This window comes from Spinacia oleracea, chromosome 3, assembly GCF_020520425.1.
Source record: "Spinacia oleracea cultivar Varoflay chromosome 3, BTI_SOV_V1, whole genome shotgun sequence".
Taxonomy (NCBI): domain Eukaryota; kingdom Viridiplantae; phylum Streptophyta; class Magnoliopsida; order Caryophyllales; family Amaranthaceae; genus Spinacia; species Spinacia oleracea.
The window spans coordinates 125,125,856-125,147,160 of NC_079489.1; the positions used below are offsets into that span (position 1 = coordinate 125,125,856).

The following is a 21,305-nucleotide window of genomic DNA, read 5'->3' on the forward strand; positions in this document are numbered from 1 at the left end:
TTATCTACGTGGCACTTGAATATTTTTAATTCAAAAATAAATTAGAATTCTTATTTTTCATTGGCCTAAAGCATTATTAATCCTACATGGCGCTCTAATATTTCAGCAAATATGCCTCCTTTATATATGTATATTAGATTTATTTGTTATACATCTTATACTTATTTGTTTTACAATTACCTTCATGTAATAAGTTACTTACACGTATATCAAATAGATTCTTTCAAATTATATATCTATAATGTATAAACGGTTTTACACTCCATATGCTTATCTTAATTTTAGTATAGTACAGTATAATAGTTCTTTACTAACATAATAGGTCTTATATTAGGATAAGCAATATAAATAATCGTTGAACTTAACATAATTATATCATTTTGTTTTTGGATAATTATATACTACGTATCTTGTAAGAGTATAATTATAGAACCTAGATTCATGAGATCACATTGATTTGATTAACTCATGTGTAAATAGAAAGAATAATTATTTAAATAAATAATTTATAAGGATTAATTTTTTATATTATATTATTTAATAATTTATTATGTTAAAAGAGAGGCGAATCAATGAGTGACATTTATCATCATCACATTGATTTCCTCGCTTTTAGTATAATAATATAGATTTAGCTCCGACAGTCCGACCCAACCCGGTATAACGGCCCATGATCCTGTACCAGGATTGGGCCTTGTTTCGAAATTTTCTGCCCGACCCGACCCTTATTACATTCTCAGTCTTAACTGGTAGGCCCTTGGCCCTTGCATTCTCTTGTCAAACGGATTCATACTTGGGTTGAGAAATTAAAAGCACAGTCTTTCCCAAAAGCTGATGATCAAATGCAAATAGTGTTTCAACAAATTCTTTGCTTCTCAACTCTCCATTGACTGTAGTCCGTGCGCAGTGAACAAGGAGTAGATCAGACAAACAGAGAAAGGGAGAGAGAGAGAATGACAGTTCTAGGCGACGATGGGAAAGGATACGAGCTAGCAAGAAAGCTCGAGAGCTGCGGGACATGGCGGAAATGGCTTGGCGACTCACTCTACTCCAATTTCGTCCACTCTCTCTCCTCTCCATCTTCTTGGGAAGCTTTCATGGCTACCGATGACTCAAAGTCAAAGTCAAAGTCTCATATCCAACTTCAGCTTCGTGTTCGTGCTCTTCTTTTCGACAAAGCCGCTTTCTCTCTCTTCCTTCCTTCCTCCGTTTCTCTTCCATCTTCTTCTTCTTCTCTCGTCTCACTTCTCAATCCCAATTGTATGTTATAAATTCCCATAATTTCTCATTTTGACCTAATTTTTATGCTATTTTTCTTTAATTTATCTGGGCCTGATTTTTTTAATTGATTTTGGGAAGATTTGCAATTGCATGCTGATGATGTTTATTTCACTCTGGAGGATGGTGTTCCTCAGCGCGATTCCAAGGTTTGTATTTCAGTTCGTTATGTGTTCAATTTCTGGAATGATTGATCAATTGAACTGTATTTTATTGGGGTTAAATGCCTATCAATTCAATGTTTGTGAATTTTGACTAGGGTTTTTAGTATTGGTTGATTGCGGATGAATTGAGTGAATTGCGTATATGAATTTACGATGTTTTCAATTATGTAAATGAATTGATGGGTAGAATGTTGAAAATTTATCAATGTGGTTGCTAATTTCCTTTGAGTGGGAAAGTTTGTTTTTTGGCCATATTTTCTTGCCAATCATGGGGGAAAGTCTGTTTTTTTCGCTATATTTTGTTCTTGCCAATCGCAATAGCATATGCTCAAAGTTTCACAATTCTTCCATTCCTACAACTTTTAGTATTTGTAAGCATGCCATGTCAATTGGCTAGAGGAGTATGGATTGTTCTCAATTGATAGATGTTGTTTTATTTGATTCTTGTTGCCTACCTATCTGGATCTTTGTTTCTTATTTTTGAGCATAAAGTAATACTATGGAGGTTGTAATGTTAGTTATGAGGGGTGTTGGTTCACTCTTTCTTCGACTTACATAGTTTTATTCAATGTAGGTTCAATCGCAGAGATTCAGACAGGAAGATTTTCCAGAAACATGGTATCATCAGTTTATTGAGAATTACAGGACGAGCAAGCCATACATGGTATCATTTCCAAATCAAGAATCTGACAAGCGCAATCCCAGTGAGATGTCTAATTACCTGAAACTTACGGAGAGTCATAAGAGGAGGAGAATAGTGTTCAACAATGATGAAACCAGAGGATTTGGTAACTCCAGTTCTGAGAATAGGATGCAACCTAATGCAATTTTGGATGAGGATATATCTGGCAGCGACAGCACTTGTTTCTTTCCAGAAACAATGTTTATGATGAATTGCGTACCAGATAGTGCGTTTGCACCAAGAACATCAAGTGATGATGATAAGCAGAAAGTAGAACTTTATGGAGTCCTTGATAAATTGCCACAAGTGACAACAAAGAGTTCTATTATGCTTGAAAGGCTTGGTATCAGGCCTGACTATCTAGAACAGGGGCCTGGTCAATCCCGCACAAAAGGTGGCTTGGATGGCAACAGAAGACAGCTAGGTCATGAACAAGCAATGCAGGTGTCTAAGAAGGTGATTGCCCGTGTTTTAACAAAGGTGGGATTTGAAGGTTCCTCTGAAATTCCGGTTCGAGTCTTATCCCAGTTTCTCAGCTGCCATGTCTCTAAACTAGGTAGCATATTGAAAGTCCTTGCTGATAGCTACAAAAAGCAGTGTTCAGCGATGGAACTGATTAAAATGTTCCTCCACGTAACAGGAAACAGGTGAGTATGGGAAATATTGTGCAACAAATTAATTCTACATGTTAGCTCATATCTGTTTTTAGCTCTTTTCTTCTCCTGAACTTTATACCTTCCTGGCTCCCTGACACTGTAATTCAAAATCCAGACACTATCTCATCTTGTTGATTGTTGATTGAAGTTGTGTTTACTTGTTATTCAATAAAGGTTTCATGATACGATCATTTTCTGCTATAAGAGGGCAGTTGATGCATGACTTCTGTGTAGTGGTATACACTTGTAAATTACATTTGTCTTTTTTCCTACAGTAACCTTGCCAGTTTAGCAGCATATGTGAAGGAGACTAGGAATGTTGTGCAGCAAACTCAACAGCATATTCAGGGCATGCAGTCTCAGCTTCCATTACTACAACAGAATACACTGCAGCTCCCCCAACAGGTATTCTGGTTTGCATTTGTATTCTGAGGTAGGACTGCTAGTAGCTAGGAAATGCCATGCTCTGCTAACCGGTAATTACATAGAAATTGCCCCCAAAAATTTATATTTCACCTTGTCCATGAAAATCAAGGTCAAAGTGCTCCCCCCACTCCCCACCCCCACCCCCACAAAAGAAAATATGATAAAGTAGAAAATTTGAACTTCGAGATAGTTGTTCACTTTGTGGTCAAAGAAAGACTCTAAAATCTAAATCCAATTAATTATATGGAACTATACAGCATTTTTGTTTTGAGCAAGGTCAATGCTTCCCTGGGAAAACCTTGAAGGTTACTATCTTTGTGCAGAATTCCATCCTTGTATTTAATCACCTTTATTGGCTTTATGTTGTGAGTTATTGGGAATGCCGAAGGACTCAGGCTTAGGGAGGACCCTAAACATTGGCTCTTCTCTACCAGCTTTGCACTAATTAATGTTGGGGATACTTCTATAATTCATGTATAAGAATCTTTGGTATATGTGCAGATACCCCGACAAATAAACCCGCAAATGCCTCAGGTGGTTCATTCCCAGAATCTGACCTTACAGCAACAACAACAGTTGGAGAGAATGCAAAGGCGGCAGGTGTCTTCTCCGCGTCCAGTCATGAGCATGGAGAAAGATCGTCCCATGGTTCAGGTGAAGCTGGAGAACCCACCTGATTTACCTTTGGAGAATAATGCATTTAATGTATTGAACAGCAGACAAGCCCAACAAATTCAATGGCGGCAGCAGCAGCAGCAGCAGCAAGTTTTTCAAAGGTTCATGGGATCGACTGGTAACCAAATGAGGCAGCCAGCTATGCAGATACCGCAAATACAATCGCCGTAAGACATACTTGGGGTATAGGTGGATTCAGATTGTTATTACTTTTGCTGGAATAATTTGATGATTTCTTGAATTTTATTATTTTAATCAGGACTACTGGCACTGTTAGGGCACCACCAGTGAAGGTTGAAGGTTTCCAAGAATTGATGGGTGGTGGGGATACCTCATTGAAGCAAAATCCAGATGAGAATAAGCTGACTTCCCCTTCAAAGTAGACGGGTGAGTTTACACATTCTATGCAACAACATGAAATTATTTGCAGCTGTATTTTTGGTCTTGTATCCAAAATTATGCTCGTAGTATTTCTTGGTCATGTATCCTAACTCATCCTCGTATCTGGCCCACTGACTCACCGTCCCTCACCTGCCACAACACAATGTTTTTAGAGGTCCTAGATGGTTCTATACATATAGTTGATGACATAGTTTTGCTCACTAAGCTGAAGAACTCTACCGCAAGTGTACTTAATATTGCGCTGCCACTGAAAATTTCAGATATAAATCCAATTATACGTGCTACAAAATTATTTTATCCATCATTCCATAAGATATTCTCGATGCTGAAATTTTAGGCTGATGTTTTTATGGAAGCTGAAGTCAGCAGTTAAGCTTTAGTGATTAAAAGACAATTAAGCTGTACACTAGATTGTTGGTAACTTATTAATTGTATTAGCTGAATTTTGCAACATGAAAACTGACTTGTTGATTGATTATATTAACATAGCACCTTTCATATAGTGAGATGAAGTTGTTAAACACAACCTAATCAGTTTTTCTGTTTCATGCTGTGTTTGATAGATCCTGATTTTTGTCCCAGAGAATCTGTGATTGGTGGTTGCCTACAAATTTGGAGGGCGCAATTAAAGCATGGGACATGATACAAGGATATCAACACCCACAAATAGGTTCCTAAAGAAAATATGAAAATCCCAAAACAAAAGATTGCTTTTGACTAGGTTATATAAACTCTGATGCCATCTGCTAACCTAATATCAACATTAGGCCTCAGGTATGGGTCTGTTGTTGTAAAGGTACTCCTCGAAATTCTCCACATATTGGTTTTGCAAGTCTTTATCAGCAACAATTCTGCTCATTTTCTTTGCCTCATCTCTGTAGATCTTTCCAAATATGTCCTCAAACACCACCTTCAGTGATTCTGCTACTGAATTTTTAGTGAATGATCCATCTTTACTGTTCCTTGGTATTTCTATTCCAACTTTCTTCTCTTCCATAACTCTTGCGTTTATCCCTTGATCCAAGACAAATGGTAGCATAACCAGCGGTCTTCCGAACTGAAGTCCCTCTATTATGGAACTCCAACCACAATGAGTCAAGAAAGCTCCCACTGAGTCATGAGCCAATATTTTGCTTTGAGGTGCCCAATTTTTCCAAACCAAACCCTGATCTCGTGTTCTCTCTTCAAACCCATTCGGAAGCTCTATCTGTGTAGTTGCTTGTTTCGGTAGAGCCCAGAAGAAGGACAGCATGGACAGCTCCAATCCAAGTGCCAACTCGGTGATGTCATCTTGACTTGGAACAAACTCGCTCCCTAAGGCTACATAAACCACTGAACCATTTATGTGTTTGTTCAGCCAACCCTTAATTGACTGCCAGGTATCATCATTACCCCTTTTTCCTTCTTCTACCAAGGTTGGCAACAAGCCTACAGGAATTACAGGCTTTCTGTGAAGCTTTTCTAGAAGTTGCAAGTATTCAGTTTCAAGCTCCCTGCAACTACGTATGGCAAATACATCACAGTCACGCACTGAAGATCCACTACGGAACATATCTGATACACCAGAAGCATTTGGGTGTGCAGCACTAATGCTCTTCTTTGCTTCGTGGAACCGGTAAACAACTTTGTTTGGGAATGGGATCCACTCGAGTGGACTAGTCAGGGTCTCAGGGTTACTCCATGTCCCAGCACCATCCTTGATCATATTTGATGCTGGACCGAAAGTTGCAGAGCTCCAGCCATTCATTAATGAAAGGAAGACTTTGCGAATACCTAGTTTGTCAGCAATTGGAGGTAGCCAGTAGCTAGGGAAGTCATAGATGATCCAGTCTATTGGAGAAGAAGCTTCCAGAAACCTTTCCAACGGCTCTTTTAGGCCGTCATAGGCTTTCTTGAGTAACTGTACATCATCAAAGGGCACGTCTGAGGTGGCCTCAGCATCAGGGGGTAGCTTTTCAATTCGAGGCAATGGAAGAGGAACTAGCTTGATTAATGGAACTAAGTTTTGAGGGATTTTAGGGAGGAGGCGCTTAAGATTTAATGGAGCAGATACATACGATATGTGGTGTCCCTTGGTAGCCAAGTGCTTTGAAAGCTCCAGGAATGGAATCATGTGACCAAATGCAATCCATGGGAAAACAATTATGTGAAGCTCCTTCCTGTTATCCATGGCTTTTGAGCAACTGTGAGGAAGGTAGAGGTAATGGACAGATTTCAGAAGCACCGGGAAATCAAAATTTTGTGGATAAGCTTTGCCGCTGAACTTTGGTTGTTCTATCAAGGGGTATTGTTGGCAAGAATGAAGAATGGACACCTGTTTAGATTGAGTTACTATATGGAAAGCTCAACAGTTTTACATCTGTAAGAATTTTGAAATAAAATACTCTGTATTAAAATTATTTTTCTGGGAATAATTGTTTTGACATGTCTGTTGTTTTACAGCTTATTTGGATTTTAGACTAACAAATGTTGTTGTTAGTGAGTGGAACAAAATGCAGGAGTTCAAACTTCGAAGGCACATACATGATACAACTACAGTGATGGTGTGTGGGCAGTGTGCGTGCATGCTTTCTGGAAAACATACACTCCGTAATAGATTGAAAAATGAAGTGCTCCTTTCAAAGTTATCGTATTCTATAAATGACTGATAATCTAGCTTTCATGTGGTTTGTTAAAAACGCCTAAAATAAGGGTAACTCGAATAACTCTTGGCCAGTTTTGTGTCGAGGAAATCAACACTAACTCGACCCATTTAATTAAATGTGCCATGCTATGTTGACCCGTTTAATTAAATGGGTCGTAAACCTTGACACTAACCTGTTTTTATCGTGTTCGATTTGTGTCGTGCTATCGTACCGTATCGGATTTTGCCAACTCTAGTTAAAATCACGTCACTGGTAAAAGCTAAGCCAATGCTCACAGCCAAGAATCAAATTGCATTTATTCAGAATGAAAATGTAGACTTCCCGTGCGGTGCCATTGGTAACAGCCACAAATCATATTGCGATTGTTAAAAATGAAAATGACGACAGTGGCATCATAATAAAAACATGTTTCTCCTTTTTATTCTTAAAAATGAACAATGAACGATAGACGAAAGGAAGTGAGACACATTAGCCTAATTCAAAAGGTCAAATTTATAACTAGAAATGCCATACATACAAAAAATACCTAATTATCTTTGATAGAGAACACATTATTAGCAAGGCATTTGTAGAACTTTTATTCTATTTCAGCATATACGTAGTAGATAACAATTATGGGTTAATAACTTTACAAAGCAGCCAAAGCTCCTGAGCTCAAGCCTAGATTATATGGGAAGATGTCTAGACCTCGATTGCTACTAGGCATGGGTTTGCAGATAATCCAATCCAATGACTGAGAAGGCATACAGAATTTTGAACACATTATTTCTTACGGGTTCTCAAAAGTTTTCTTCTTTCCTGAGGTTGTCACGGTACTTGCAGAAAAAACAGGGCAGCTCTGAGAAGGAACACTTCTCCATACCCAAATTGTCCATCAGCAGTAAGTTTGAGTGTACTTGAGCATATGTAGGACCATACAGAAAAACAAGTTTCAAAGAAGATGATATCTCAGCTACGGAAACATGAAAAGCCCAAGCTTGGAATGAAAACTGTGAAGACTTGCCAGTGAAGTCTCCTTACACTTCATCCTTGTGAAAGGAGCATGTCTTATCTCCATTATTTTCCTTCCTCAGAAGTCGGACCATAGGAACATTTGAACATCCGGAGTACAAGCCTACATTCACACTGCAAAACGTTGGTGCATTAAGCCATTAGAAGTTCCTGCATATGAAATCACTCCCTCCATCTGACTATTTTTTGTCTGCATTTTTCCCACACAAACATTTGACAATCAATTTATTAAAATAAAAAAATCAAACACGACATATTTGTAGTATGAAATTATAATTCTTATATTTGTATTGCAAAATAAACATGGAATTGATTTTTGTGATTTTATCTATTTACTTGGAAGGAAATTAACAATTCAAACTCAACACAAAAACAATTTTTTTGTTGAAATAAATTGCAAGTGTGTAGATACGTGCCATATGAGTACTAGTGTACTACTGCTACTCACATGAATAGAATGTTACTCTGTGGTGCCTGTGCCTTCTCTTCTTGTTCTTGATCTCAGTCAGTTCATTCCTCCCGTTCGCATTAAAGGAGTATGAGTTTAGTGTGAGTTTTCTGCTTGTACCGATAACAACAAACAAAAAGATTCCCATCAAAATCATTCACACGAGTCTCAGGTGTTGTTTTTTACGACTATTTTTCAACATCTGCCAGTTCTTCATATGTTAAAATCACATGTTTACTGCATAATTACCTGCATCTCACTAGTTGACAACTGTACTATCTTCACAATTGTATTTTTCCAATATACAGACAAAAACCTAAAACCTAAATGAGAAACACTACAAAAGTAAACATTTAATTTCCTCTTCAATACTCCATTTTTTCCGGAATACGTGCAACACTTGTGTTTGCGCATAGTTTATGGAAGGTTTGTGGGTAGTAATGAGATATTTTAAATTAATGTGTGCAAGAAGAGTAATGATATATTTTAATTGTTTGTGGAAGAGAGAAACAATAAAGAAGTGGTGCAAGGGGTTAGTAGGAGAGAGAAAAAAATAAAGAATTGGTACAAGTGAAGTGAGGTTAGTGGGAAAGAGAAACAATAAAGAATTAGTGGTCTAGTGCCAAAATAGGAAGTGTTGCATGAATTCATAAATGGCCGAAAAAGGCAAGTGTTGCGAGTATTCAGGAATGGAGGGAGTACTAGATTTCATAGCCTAGGAGTATCAAAGTATTACTTACACAAAGACATAAGAGATCAAAGACTCGGAACAGAAACAATCAAAAGTCTTTTTAAATAAAAAAATCGAGTCTTAGAACAACGTTAAACTTCTTTGGAAGATATAATGTTTTTTAGGAGTTAACCCCATGATTGGGGTCCAAGTTTTACAAAAAATCACCAATTGGGACCTCACTTTTTTTTGGTTAATTATTGGGACCTCATCTTACTTTTTTAGAAAAAGTTAACTATGGTGGTTAAAAAAATGTTAAGTCCTTGGGTTAAGAAATAAGAAATATAATTATAACATTTTATTTTTGTAAAAATACAATACTAATTTAATTAATTAATTGTTATTCTTACACCTCCAATATCCCCTCTTGAACAAACATCATCAAAAACTACCAACACCACATTAATTTCTACTCCCTCCGTATTTTTTTAAGAGATACACTTGGCCGGGCATGGGTATTAAGAAGAATAATTGAATGAAATAAAATAATAAAGCAAGTGGGGTTGGATAGATATTTTAATAATTAAATATGTGGGAACCATGTCATTTTGGTGGGTGGAGGGTGGGGTGTGTTTATGAAAATATTTGTTTAATAGGATGGTGGGTGATAGGGTATATTAGATGTATTATTTAATTAGATGGTGGGGTTGATAAGTTACTAAAAATGGCAAGTGTATCTCTTAAATAAATACGGCCGGAAAAGGCAAGTGTATCTCTTAAAAAAATACGGAGGGAGTATTTTCTTTATTAATGAAGTTCGTCCATTATAGATTTATAGTTCACAGTTCAATGATAAATTGATAAAAAAAAATGTTAGTAACTAATTTCTAATATTTACACAATTTTACTTCGAAACCAACAAAACCAAAATGTTCCCTTGAGTGTTTTAACATAGAGCTATAAAATGGGTCATGTCAAGGGCGGCTCTGGCCCAAACTTAATGAAATTGGTCTGTTCAGGTAAAAAACAAGTCATATTTAGTCAGTTTAAGTGAACTATTTATCATAGCCCAGCCCGTTCCGACCCATGTTTTTTTAAAAGAAAATGAGTATACGAGTCACATCCTAAAAATACTTCGTAGTCTGTATCAATCTATCATACTTCTCGCTGTATGTCACCCCTTTAAAAGGCATTTTCATTTGAAACAATGGTCGAACCACATTTTACTTTCAATCAATTTATAAAGTATGCAAAAATTTTGCTCTCCTTAAGTGATTAAGGTATAAACATCACGAAGTAAACATAAAAAATTAAAAAAAATTAAAAAGAACAAAAAAAAAATCAAACAATAACAAATCGATCAAAATCAACACAAAAACAATAAAATTTAGCAGCATTAATATCATACAAAATCACAAAATTAACCAATTCAATCATAAATCTCACAAAAAATCACATTTTTTTTTTTTTGAGGGGAACAAAAAATCACAAACTTAACAAGTGCCCAATAAACCCAAATAAAACCCCTAAATAATTGCAAATAATACTACTCCGTACTTATTAAGTCATAACTCTTGTAATTTATTTTTGATTTATTTTATTAGTTTGAATAGTCAACCTTGAGTTAAAGGTGAGTTAACCTACCAAAAATCTAACCTTAGGTCCCAATTATTGACCAAAAAAAAGTGAGGTCCCAATTGGTGATTTATTGCAAAACTTAAACCCCAATAATGAGCTTAACTCTGTTTTTTAGCAACAAACAATAGGCTAACACTATAAATCACTTCAGTGAAATAAATCAACAACAATCACAAAGCTTGAGATGTATGAAGTATACAGTTTGAGTTTTCAAGGGCATAATATTATGGAATCTATATGTGTTCCAACGGGGTAAAATAAGTAAAAGGTCTGAAAATGTCAAAATAAAATATTAAACAGAAGGAACCTGTACAGATTTAGCACTTTGTGGCTTGTGCAACTTAAATATTGCCAATAGCCATCTACAGTCATTAGGAGCAGAAAGTCACCAACCAAGGATTATTGATTCGGAAATTCAAGTATCTTTAAACAAGTACTGCTGTTACTAAGCATTCGCTGCTAAAACACTTGCAGAGTATAAGCTTATTGCGTAAGGTGGAATGATTTTTGGTAGAAAGGAAACATTGAACTCTTTCGGTATAGCCTCAAGGCTCCCCATGTCAAGTTTTTGAGTTTCTTTTTTTTTGGGGGGCTTTCTGGATAGCTGTAGCCATGAGTAAAGTATTAGGTTATGTGCAACACTTAACTTTTCATGATATTGTAGAAAAATTGCATATATGATAGTTCGAGAGCATGAGCTTTTTGTCCTTTACCCTTGTTTTGTTCATGGGTGACACCCCTTTGATGTCTTTCAATTTCCTAATGTATCATGTATACTAATAAAAAAAATATCAGGGACAGTGAACTTGTGATGTCTGCATTCTGCAGTAGTGCAGATAATTTACTGTGTAAAACCTACAGACAGCTGATGGACTTGACATGCAGATGCATATTCTGAAAAAACAAGTGCAGCTCTGCAAGGAATACAAATGATGAGAGATCTAACCTGTACCTATAATGAGCCAAATGAGGGCTTCTATCGTTTACCAGCGGTAAGTGCTGGAGTATATCTTGAGGGTGGAGACCTGACATTAAGAAACATGTGAGCAGATGATTTAGAGAGCAACAGAACTTTACAGTACGGCGAAGGAAATATTTATTGAAAATCAAATGTTTTCAGTAGTAAGCATTATCAGAGGTCTAAAGTCTTGAGTGCAGAAAAACAGTACCAGCATTAAAACAGAAACGAAGCCAATTAAAAAAGGGTCATAACTCATAACCCCTGGAACAAACAGAGATAGAACAATCAGCTGAATCTGCCATTAGGACTTAAGTCATGCAGAAAAAAATAATTTTATATACAAAAAAGGTGTAAAAGACACTGCGACCAGCTTAAGTAATTACTCCAGAAGAACGATCATGTAAGCAGCGCATAACTGAAAGAAATTGACTATTTGCGACAGACTGAAGTCAACCTCTAAGACCCACATTCACCCAATAGACAAACTCTGAGTCGCAAGGATGCATCAAACTAAGAGTATTATGACATCATGGCCCATCAAGTCCAGAGCAACAACTCTTTCACTTATAGTAATATGGAGTCCCCTTGGATAATCTTTTAAATAAAGGAGGACCTTGTAAGCAGCCAAAGAGTATATGCTCATTTTTAAACCCCAGGGAGTGTAGATGCCGGAGCCTCGTTCACCAGAATGTTTCATTATTGCACACAAAGGGGTCAAAGATCAAAAATAAGGAAAAGCATCAATCAAGCTCCGATATCAGCAGATGCCAACATATAAAAATTTCGGGGAAAGGGATGTAGGTGATGAAAGACAGATAAATACTTACCTCATACACGATACACGAATTTTCTCGCTCTGAACTGCTGTTGCACTGGGGCACCGAATCACCCTGGATTTCAAGTGCAATGAAACAATAGTTCTACTCAAGCTTCAGTATCATGGGAAATTGAAGACAAATCCAAGAAACAACTTCTCGTACGAATCTTATGGAGTAGAAATAACCCAAATAAAAAATATCATGAGTCATTTTCCCTCTGACCCACCTTGAAGACCCTCAATCAACATTGAATAAGTGTGAGGTTTTGGTTGGCAACCATTGCTCTCCATGACCTTGACTAGTTCAGAACAACTATCAACAAGACCCCTCTTTAGCAAGCCGTCGATTAAAACTTTCCAAGCTATCTCATCACTGTTATAGCCGCAGTGAAGTAGACTGCAAAATACTGCTTCTGCTTGATCTATATCCCCTTTCTCACACAATCCACAAATAAGCAATGTATACGACTCCAGGTGTGGTAATTCACCCATAGCAACCATGTTATTGGTCATCTGGGAGGCTTCTTCATACAATTCTAGGATGCAGCTACATTTCAAAATGGAGTTATGGATAACATCACCAGGTTCAATTCCTCCATGTTTCATGTAATCAATCAGCCATTGAGCTTCCTCAATCCGCCCTCGCTTGCAAAACCCATCAATGAGAGTGTTATAAGTGCTAATGCTTGGTGCACAGCCATGTTTAGCCATGTTGTTTACGAGGTCTTTGACTGTTTCAAAGTTCACCACCTTCCAAACATAATCTACATCGGCAAAGTTGGCATTTAGATGTACATCGGTACCAGTTCCTTCTCCACCACTAATTGGCCCCTTCTCATTCAAAATATGCTTGATCAAAATAGAATAAGTAAACTCAGAAGGTTTACAGTCAGCATCCTTCATGTCCTTGAGGACACCATATGCTTGGGTTAGTGATCCTACTCGACCATACCCATCAATAAGGACAGTGTAAGTGACGACATCTGGCAGAACACCTCCTTCAATCATAATCCTCATCCAATTTTCAGCCTCCTCTAAGTTTCCCCTAATACAGTGAGCATGGATAAATGTAGTATACGTGCAAGCATCAGGCTTATACCCTGCAGTGTGCATCTGCTCTAGAACTCTATGAGCGTCATCAAGAAATTCATTTTTGATCAATCCGTTGATAATTATAGAATATGTACACACATCTGGCTTCACATTTGCGTCTATCATTTTACCCAACAACAGCGAAGCTTCTTTCAATTTTTTCTCTCTGCACAAGCCATCAATGAGCACATTGTAAACACAAGAATTTGGCAAGCACTTCTCTTCGAGCATCTTATCAAACAAGGCATGGGCACAATCATTTTCCCCTACCTTGCAATAACCATCAATTAGTGCAGAAAAAGTTACTTCATTTGCCTTCACACCATTCTCCTCAAGAGTTTCAAAAACAGCATGGGCCTCTTGGACCCTTCCCTTTTTACAAAGAGAATCAATAATAATGCTGTACGTCCACTTATCGGGTTGCACCTCACTTTCTTTCATCAAATTTAGCAGTCGAAAAGCAATTTCTATATGGCCATCTTTGCACTGCCCTTGGATCAACAAGTTATATGTAATCAAACTAGGAGTTAGTTTACGTGCAGCCATTTTATCAAGAAATGTCATTGCAACAGACACTTTATTTATTCTACAAAGCCCGCATATCAATGCATTGTAGGTTCGAACGTTAGGATTACAATCAGTCATCTCCATAAGGTTGAAAATCTCAAATCCCGCTTCAACCTTTCCTTTCTTGCAATACCCATCAATCAGGGCATTGTACGTAACAACAGTACGAACTAGCCTCTTCTCTGACATCTCATTAAACAACTGTCTAGCCTCATCGATCTTATGCTCTTTACACAAGTAATCAATCAAAACGGTGTAAGTATGACCATTTGGCTCACATCCTTTCCCTCTCATTTCATCAAGCAATTGCATTGCCTCAATGCCCCTACCTACTCCACATAACGCGGATATAAGCATTGTATATGTCCGCACATTTGGCAGACAATTGTCCACCTCCATCTTAGATAACAAATGTAAACCCTTGTCAATCCTACCATGATCACAAAGACCATGAATGATATAGTTATACGAAACTTCATTCCTCCTGCACTTTTTCCACGGCATCTCCCTAAAAACCTTAAAAGCACTATCCAAATCCTTATTCCTACAATGACCTAAAATGAATGAAGAATATGTAAATGAATCGGGATTCAACCCTGCTACAAGAATTTTACTCAAATACAACTCAGCTTTGGCTACATTCCCCAACTTACAGAAACCATTGATCAATGTATTATATGTATAAATATTAGGCGAAATTCTATCATTCAACATAGTATTATAAACACTGATCATATCATCAATCAAAATAAACTTAGACAATGCCATTAGCAAAAAATTATAACACCTGAGATTCAATCTAAACCTAACATCCTCCAAATCATGGGAATTCAACTTCATCAAAGCATCTAACACAAACCTAACCTCATCAGTGTCGTTGACACAATACCTGATCATCGAAACCCTAATTTTCTCGGCGCTTTCAAAATCTTTAGCTCGAATCAAAATCGGCAGGAGAGAGGCGTGGGACCGAGCATTGTGCCTGAAGTTAGGGCGGTGAGAGAGAAAGTAGAAGAAGGCGATGGAAGTTTGAGCAGATAGAGAATGAAGGTCGAAGAGAGAGGAGACATGGGAGGGAGAAATGGAAGGAAGGAGGCGTCTGAAGGATGGGTGATTTTGCCAATTTGGAAGCGAGAGAATGGAGGAGAGGTGTGAGGTGATATCATCGGAGATTTCGTGATCGACGGAGGAGGTGACGGCAGTGGTTGTGGTGGAGAGTGGGCGGCGGGTGAGGGGATAAACTGCGGGGAGGTGAGCTGAGATGAAGGAGAAGGTGGTGATTATGGAGGATGAATTTCTCATCGTAGTGGAGCATCGGATGATTGTGAGGTATCCATGCATGAGAATGGCGTGACTGGATCGGTAAGTTTCGCCGGCGGCGGAGGGTGGTCGCCGGAGATTTGGAAGTTGTACAGTGTGAGCGGCTTTGATTGTGTGAGGGAGAAATGGGAGGGATGATTGTAGGGATTTGGATTCCGGTTTTTGGTTTGCTGGGCTGGGCTTTGCGTACTGGTCCATGTGCAAGTGATTGGAGCTACATAGATTGATAGATGCCCCTCATGGTTCTTTAGATGCCCTCAACGGGTATCCATAAGGTCATCTAGGAGTATCTATTATCTATTACTCCTTCCGTATTTTAACAAGTGATACATTTTAGCCGGCATATAGTTTTATTTTAGGAAAGTGAGTTGAATTTATTAAAATTAGTCTTATATGCACGCTATGCGTGCGATAAATAAAAACTAAAAATTGTGTTATGACAACTAATCACAATAAATAATATGTTAGAAAAATTGTTCAAAATGTTCATATGAATAAAAATTAGCTATAATAATCTCTAGATAAAAAAATAATTTTCATGGTGAAACAATGTAAACATGTATTATGTATGACGAAAAATCTAATTGTAGTACTAACGTAAAGAAAATGATATAAAGATGAATCCTATATTTCAGAAATTAATGGAATTGTGTGTTTCGCATTGATGTTAATCACATCTATCTATTACTATTGTAACGCCCCGACCTCTAATTCAATTATTAAAGCATAATTGGCAGCGGAATTATCCTAATTTGGTCGGGACATTACCTGCCGTAACTCCCTCTTGGGAATTACAAGGCAACCATCAATCATAAGTTATTAAATCCCAAAAGTTATTATAATAATTCTTTATATTACCGAAATAAAAGTACATAACTTACTAAGAGTCTTTAATTAAACTATTAAAACATTAAGCGTAAACTAAGTGAATATTATTCAAGTGAAATTCCTCGCCACTACTCGTCTCCATTGATCCCCGCAGTACCTAAAACAGAAAACAAAAACGGTGAGCCAAAGACTCAGTAACGAACTACTCTAGCATCGTAAATTCATTTCAATTCATTTTATTTAATAACACAGGGAGAATAGAATAATTTAAAACATTTTATAAAGTCTGTTATTTAATTCATTCATAACTTTAGGGTGCACATGCTAGCCGTGGCAAGTATGACATGGTGGAACGTCTTCCACGATGGACCGCTGTCCTTAAACATGGGGCCTTGACCCGGAAACATGAGAGCCTTGGCTCAATGGGCGGATGCCCCATGGGTACATGCATGACCGAGAATCGTAACCTGTGAACATATACTGCCAAACGGACTAGGTCTTTCACTTTCATTTATCATGTTTCGTTTAATTTTACATTTTAGTCTTTTTACTTCGATTGAAGTAACATATTTCCTTTGGATCATAAGATCAAACATCCTTTCTTTCATGGTTTCTTATAAACACTATTTTATAAGAACATTCAATCAATCATTATATCATTTTATAATCAATCATAAAATAAGGAATAATTCCATCAAATCATATTATAGTAAATTATTCAATCAAAACATAATTCATTTCCCGCAATTCAATAAAACATGTCAAAGCCTTCAGATCATAAATTCAATCATAATGTCATGATTTCATAAACACATTTAGAAGGGAATTGCGGGTACTAGCAATAGCCGTTACCTTAACTCCGCGTTACGTTAAGCTTTGTCCTTGGTTCGTTCTTTCTGAGCTCCGAGTCCGAATTCTTTCAAAAGATTAAATTATTGAATTAATATATAAAATGATAAATATTTTAGAATTAATATTGAAACGATTAATATTTTCCAAATAATTTATTAGTTTATAATTTATAAATTAATTAAGTATTTAAATAAATCGTATAATTAAATTCAAGTTTTTGGAAAAGTTTTAAATCTAGAATAATCATCAAATTTATTTGTATAACAATATTAGAATAAATAAGTATAATAATTTTACATATTAAGTAAAACATAATAGTGAAACATATTAACAATATTAGAGTAAAGAAATTTGGGCCAAGATGGTAGTTGGGCTTACTTGGATTGTGGAATAAAAACCAAGCCCCAAAATAGGAACTTGGTTCCTAAAACCTTACGTACACACGCACAACAGAGAAAGCAGGGGGGGGGAGGCAGCAACAGGGGCACGACAGAGGGAGGAGAGAAACGGGAGGGCTGAGAGGTGGACGGTAACAGAGAAGGCGTCGTGGCTAGGTGCGCAAGAAAGGGGCGGCTGAGTGGTGGTGGTTGTGGCGGCTGCGCGGTTTACGCGGAGGGAGGAGGCAGGGGTTGGGCGCGAAGGTGAAGGACGACGAAGGGAGATGTGGTGGTTCTGGGCTGTTTGCGGTCGCCGGAGAAATAAGGCGGTGGTGGTGGCGGTAAGTGGTGGTGGCAGTAGGTGGCAAGAGTGGTGGTGGTGGTTCGATTTAAAAATTACAGTAAAGGTGAAAATTTTTATGGATTTCAATGGTGAAAATTGAAATTGATTGTTAATCTGATTTGTGTTGCATTTGGGCTGATTGAGCAGCTATTTATAGTTGTAATGGGGCTCCATGGATGCAACAACTCAGCTTGATTGCATTGACAAGTGGAAGAGATTGAATCAAGGAAATTGATGAGTAAGATGAGCTATTCTAGTTCTAGATTTCCAGATATTGAAGTAGGTTTGATGAGTAAGGTTTGAATTGCAATGTGGTGGTGACAAGTAGATTGAGTTGCCTTGAGGTGGTGACAAGTAGAAAGTGAAGGTTTTGACTTCCATGGCCAAAGTGACGTGAGGAAGAAGAAAAGGGAAGAAAACTGATTTTAGTAATTTTGGGGGAAAATTTCAGAATTTAATTACTAAAATAATAAATTTGACTAAATTAATTTCCGAAAATAATATTTATAACGTGCAAGTAATTGAATTTATTTTCCGAATAAATTGTTAACGAAAACGTACGAAGTATTTAAAACGTAATTATTCTCGAAAATACGAGATTAATATAATCTTGAAAAATAAATCGTAAAACGTTTGTAAGATAAGTTTAGTTTTCGAATAAAGATAAGAGCGTTTTAAAATCCGAAAATATTAAGATTAAATTATAAAATCTAAAAATAGTAATTCGTGTAACAATATTGAAAATTCAAGCGAAATAAAACTTCGTTAATTAAAATAAAGTTCGAATTTAGGATTTAAAACGATTTTAATCTAAATAAAAATACTTAAGCATAATTAATCGAGTTTTACAAATTCGGGGTATTACACTCTTACCCCCTTAGAAAAAGTTTCGTCCTCGAAACTGGAGCTCAGTTGAACTTGCCATTCTTAGAAATCATACATATCATACTTAATCGTTCTATTCGGTATAAAAACATGGCGGAAATAATTTTATAACACAGTCATTCAAATAGCATATTAAAATTCATACATCTTATCGTTTCTAAACGAATAACTGGGGATATTTCGATCTCATTTGCGCTTCGACTTCCCATGTAGCTTCAGATGTCAAGTGATTGGCCCACAAGACTTTGACCATTGGAATTACTTTGCTTCTAAGTCGCTTTTCTCTTCGTTCAAGAATTTCAATTGGTTTTTCCTCATATGTAAGATCGTTACGCAATAACAAGGGTTCGTGCGTAATCACATGACTAGGATCAGGAACATATTTCCTTAACATCGACACGTGGAACACATTATGCACCTTTTCCAAGTCGGTTGGTAAAGCTAGCCGATACGCTACTTCACCTATCCTTTCCAATATCTCGTACGACCCGATGTATCTTGGGCTCAATTTCCCAGATTGACCAAATCTCATTATTCCTTTTGTTGGTGAAATTTTCAGGAACACGTGATCTCCAACTTTAAATTCTAATGGTCTTCTTCGTTGGTCTGCATAACTCTTTTGCCTACTTTGTGCTGCCTTCATTCTCGATTGGATTAAACGAATCTTATCAGTAGTTTCTTAAATCAATTCAGGTCCTATAACACGTGCTTCATCAATATCACTCCAACACAACGGTGTTCGACATTTCCTTCCATAAAGAGCTTCGTACGCTGCCATACCAATGGTGGCCTGATAACTATTGTTGTACGAAAATTCAATCATAGGTAGAAACTTTTCCCAATTTCCTTGAAAATCTAAAACACATGCTCTCAACATATCCTCAACAATTTGGTTAGTGCGTTCTGTTTGTCCATCAGTCGTTGGGTGAAATGCAGTACTGAAGTTGAGCTTTGTTCCAAGATCTTTCTGCAATTCCTTCCAATAGGTGGATTGATATCTCGTATCACGATCAGAAATAATCGAACTAGGCACTCCATGCAATCGCACAATAGTATTCACATATAGTTCAGCAAGTTGATCTAAACTCGAATTGTTCTTCACTGCTAAGAAATGTGCTGACTTTGTCAATCGATCAACATTAACCCAAATAGAATTCATTCCCTTGGTTGACCTTGGTAAGCCTAAGATAAAATCCATCGACACGGAATCCCATTTCCATTCTGGCACATCCAGAGGTTGTAACAAACCTGCTGGTCTTTGATGTTCGATCTTGATTCTCTGACATGTCAAATATTTAGCCACATAATCTGCTACTTCTTGCTTCATATTGCTCCACCAATACACTTGTTTCAAATCTTTATACATCTTATTTCCTCCTGGGTGAATCGAATATGGTGAACTATGAGCTTCTTCTAAAATTCTCTTTTTCAACTTCTCATCATTAGGCACACATAATCTTCCCTGAAACCTTAACGTACCATCTTCTTGAATGACAAAACCGAGTGACTTTCCATTTCCCACCCCACTCCTTATTCTTTCTAATTGTGAGTCTTTACATTGCGCTTCCTTAATCTCATCAATCAAAGTTGGCTTTATTACCATCACATTCAAACAAGCACTTCCTTTCTTGATAAACTCAATTTCCATCTTTTGCAGATCATCTTGGTTGGCTCGAGAAAAAGTTAGGATTGAGCTTAGGTGAGATTTCCGACTTAATGCATCGGCAACAACGTTAGCCTTTCCGGGATGGTATTGAATATCAAGGTCATAATCTTTAAGAAGTTCTAACCACCTACGTTGTCTCATGTTGAGTTCTTTTTGGGTGAAAATATACTTAAGACTTTTATGGTCAGTGAAAATTTGACACGATGTTCCGTACAAATAATGTCTCCAAATTCTGAGAGCGAAAACGACAGCTGCAAGTTCGGGGTCATGGGTAGGGTAGTTTTGTTCATGAATTTTGAGTTGACGTGAAGCATAAGCTATAACTTTTTCCTTTTGCATTAAGACACATCCTAACCCATTCTTAGAAGCATCACTATAAATCACAAATCCCTCAGTTCCAGATGGAAGGGTAAGAATAGGGGCAGTGGTGAGACGTTTCTTAAGTTCTTGAAATGCACATTCACAATCATCGTTCCACACAAATTCCTAACTAATCGGGTTATGGGTAAGGCAACCTTAGAAAAGTCTTGAACGGATCTTCGATAATATCCAGCTAAACCCATAAAACTCCGTACTTGAGGTACATTGGTTGGTCTAGGCCATTCCACAATTGCTTTTATTTTCTCGGGATCAACCGATACACCTTTCTCGGAAATAATATGACCTAAAAATGATATTTCCTTAAGCCAGAATTCACATTTCGACAACTTGGCATATAACTGGTTTTCAATCAACATATCTAACACTTTTCTCAGATGCTCCTCGTGTTCCTCATTACCCTTAGAATATACTAAAATATCATCAATAAAAACAACTACAAACTTATCGAGGTATGGTTTGAAAATGCGGTTCATTAAATCCATAAATACAGCTGGCGCATTGGTTAACCCAAATGGCATCAC

General features: G+C 37.1%; 3 protein-coding genes across 14 annotated transcripts; 1 reads left to right on the forward strand and 2 right to left on the reverse strand.

Moving 5' to 3' along the window:
- Positions 1-794: 794 nt before the first annotated feature.
- LOC110791966 (uncharacterized) lies at positions 795-6,708 on the forward strand. Of its 2 annotated transcripts, none has more exons than XM_021996734.2 (7): positions 795-1,260; positions 1,360-1,427; positions 2,017-2,771; positions 3,056-3,185; positions 3,708-4,048; positions 4,141-4,268; positions 4,847-6,708. In XM_021996734.2, the coding sequence occupies exons 1-6, from the start codon at positions 954-956 to the stop codon at positions 4,262-4,264; spliced, it is 1,725 nt and encodes a 574-aa protein (XP_021852426.1). In that variant the 5' UTR covers positions 795-953; the 3' UTR covers positions 4,265-4,268; positions 4,847-6,708. The 2 variants fall into 2 exon arrangements, with proteins under 2 accessions (XP_021852426.1, XP_021852427.1); XM_021996735.2 differs by having other exon boundaries at positions 796-1,260; positions 4,866-5,006.
- LOC110791967 (putative UDP-rhamnose:rhamnosyltransferase 1) lies at positions 5,047-6,453 on the reverse strand. The gene has a single exon (XM_021996736.2). The coding sequence runs from the start codon at positions 6,451-6,453 to the stop codon at positions 5,047-5,049; it is 1,407 nt and encodes a 468-aa protein (XP_021852428.1).
- Positions 6,709-7,402: 694 nt separating the features above from the next.
- LOC110791968 (pentatricopeptide repeat-containing protein At5g65560) lies at positions 7,403-15,652 on the reverse strand. Of its 11 annotated transcripts, XM_056840752.1 has the most exons (5): positions 12,701-15,652; positions 12,484-12,546; positions 11,865-11,917; positions 11,642-11,720; positions 8,388-8,497 (listed from the first exon to the last, which is right to left on the reverse strand). In XM_056840752.1, exons 1-2 carry the CDS (start codon positions 15,648-15,650, stop codon positions 12,542-12,544), a joined length of 2,955 nt encoding a protein of 984 aa, XP_056696730.1. In that variant the 5' UTR covers positions 15,651-15,652; the 3' UTR covers positions 8,388-8,497; positions 11,642-11,720; positions 11,865-11,917; positions 12,484-12,541. The 11 variants fall into 11 exon arrangements, with proteins under 11 accessions (XP_056696727.1, XP_021852434.1, XP_056696726.1 ...); XM_056840749.1 differs by lacking the exon at positions 8,388-8,497 and adding an exon at positions 7,403-8,053 and having other exon boundaries at positions 12,484-15,652; XM_056840750.1 differs by lacking the exon at positions 11,865-11,917.
- Between the last annotated feature and the right edge of the window lie 5,653 nt (positions 15,653-21,305).

Excerpts from the sequence above, each read along its gene's own strand:
- LOC110791966 (XM_021996734.2), top strand. The coding sequence starts at position 954 with ATGACAGTTCTAGGCGACGATGGGAAAGGATACGAGCTAGCAAGAAAG. Across the intron at positions 1,428-2,016 it reads TTCCTCAGCGCGATTCCAAG|GTTCAATCGCAGAGATTCAG; the intron begins GTTTGTATTTCA and ends TATTCAATGTAG. Across the intron at positions 2,772-3,055 it reads CTCCACGTAACAGGAAACAG|TAACCTTGCCAGTTTAGCAG; the intron begins GTGAGTATGGGA and ends TTTTTCCTACAG.
- LOC110791967 (XM_021996736.2), bottom strand. The coding sequence starts at position 6,453 with ATGGATAACAGGAAGGAGCTTCACATAATTGTTTTCCCATGGATTGCA.
- LOC110791968 (XM_021996742.2), bottom strand. The coding sequence starts at position 15,650 with ATGGACCAGTACGCAAAGCCCAGCCCAGCAAACCAAAAACCGGAATCC.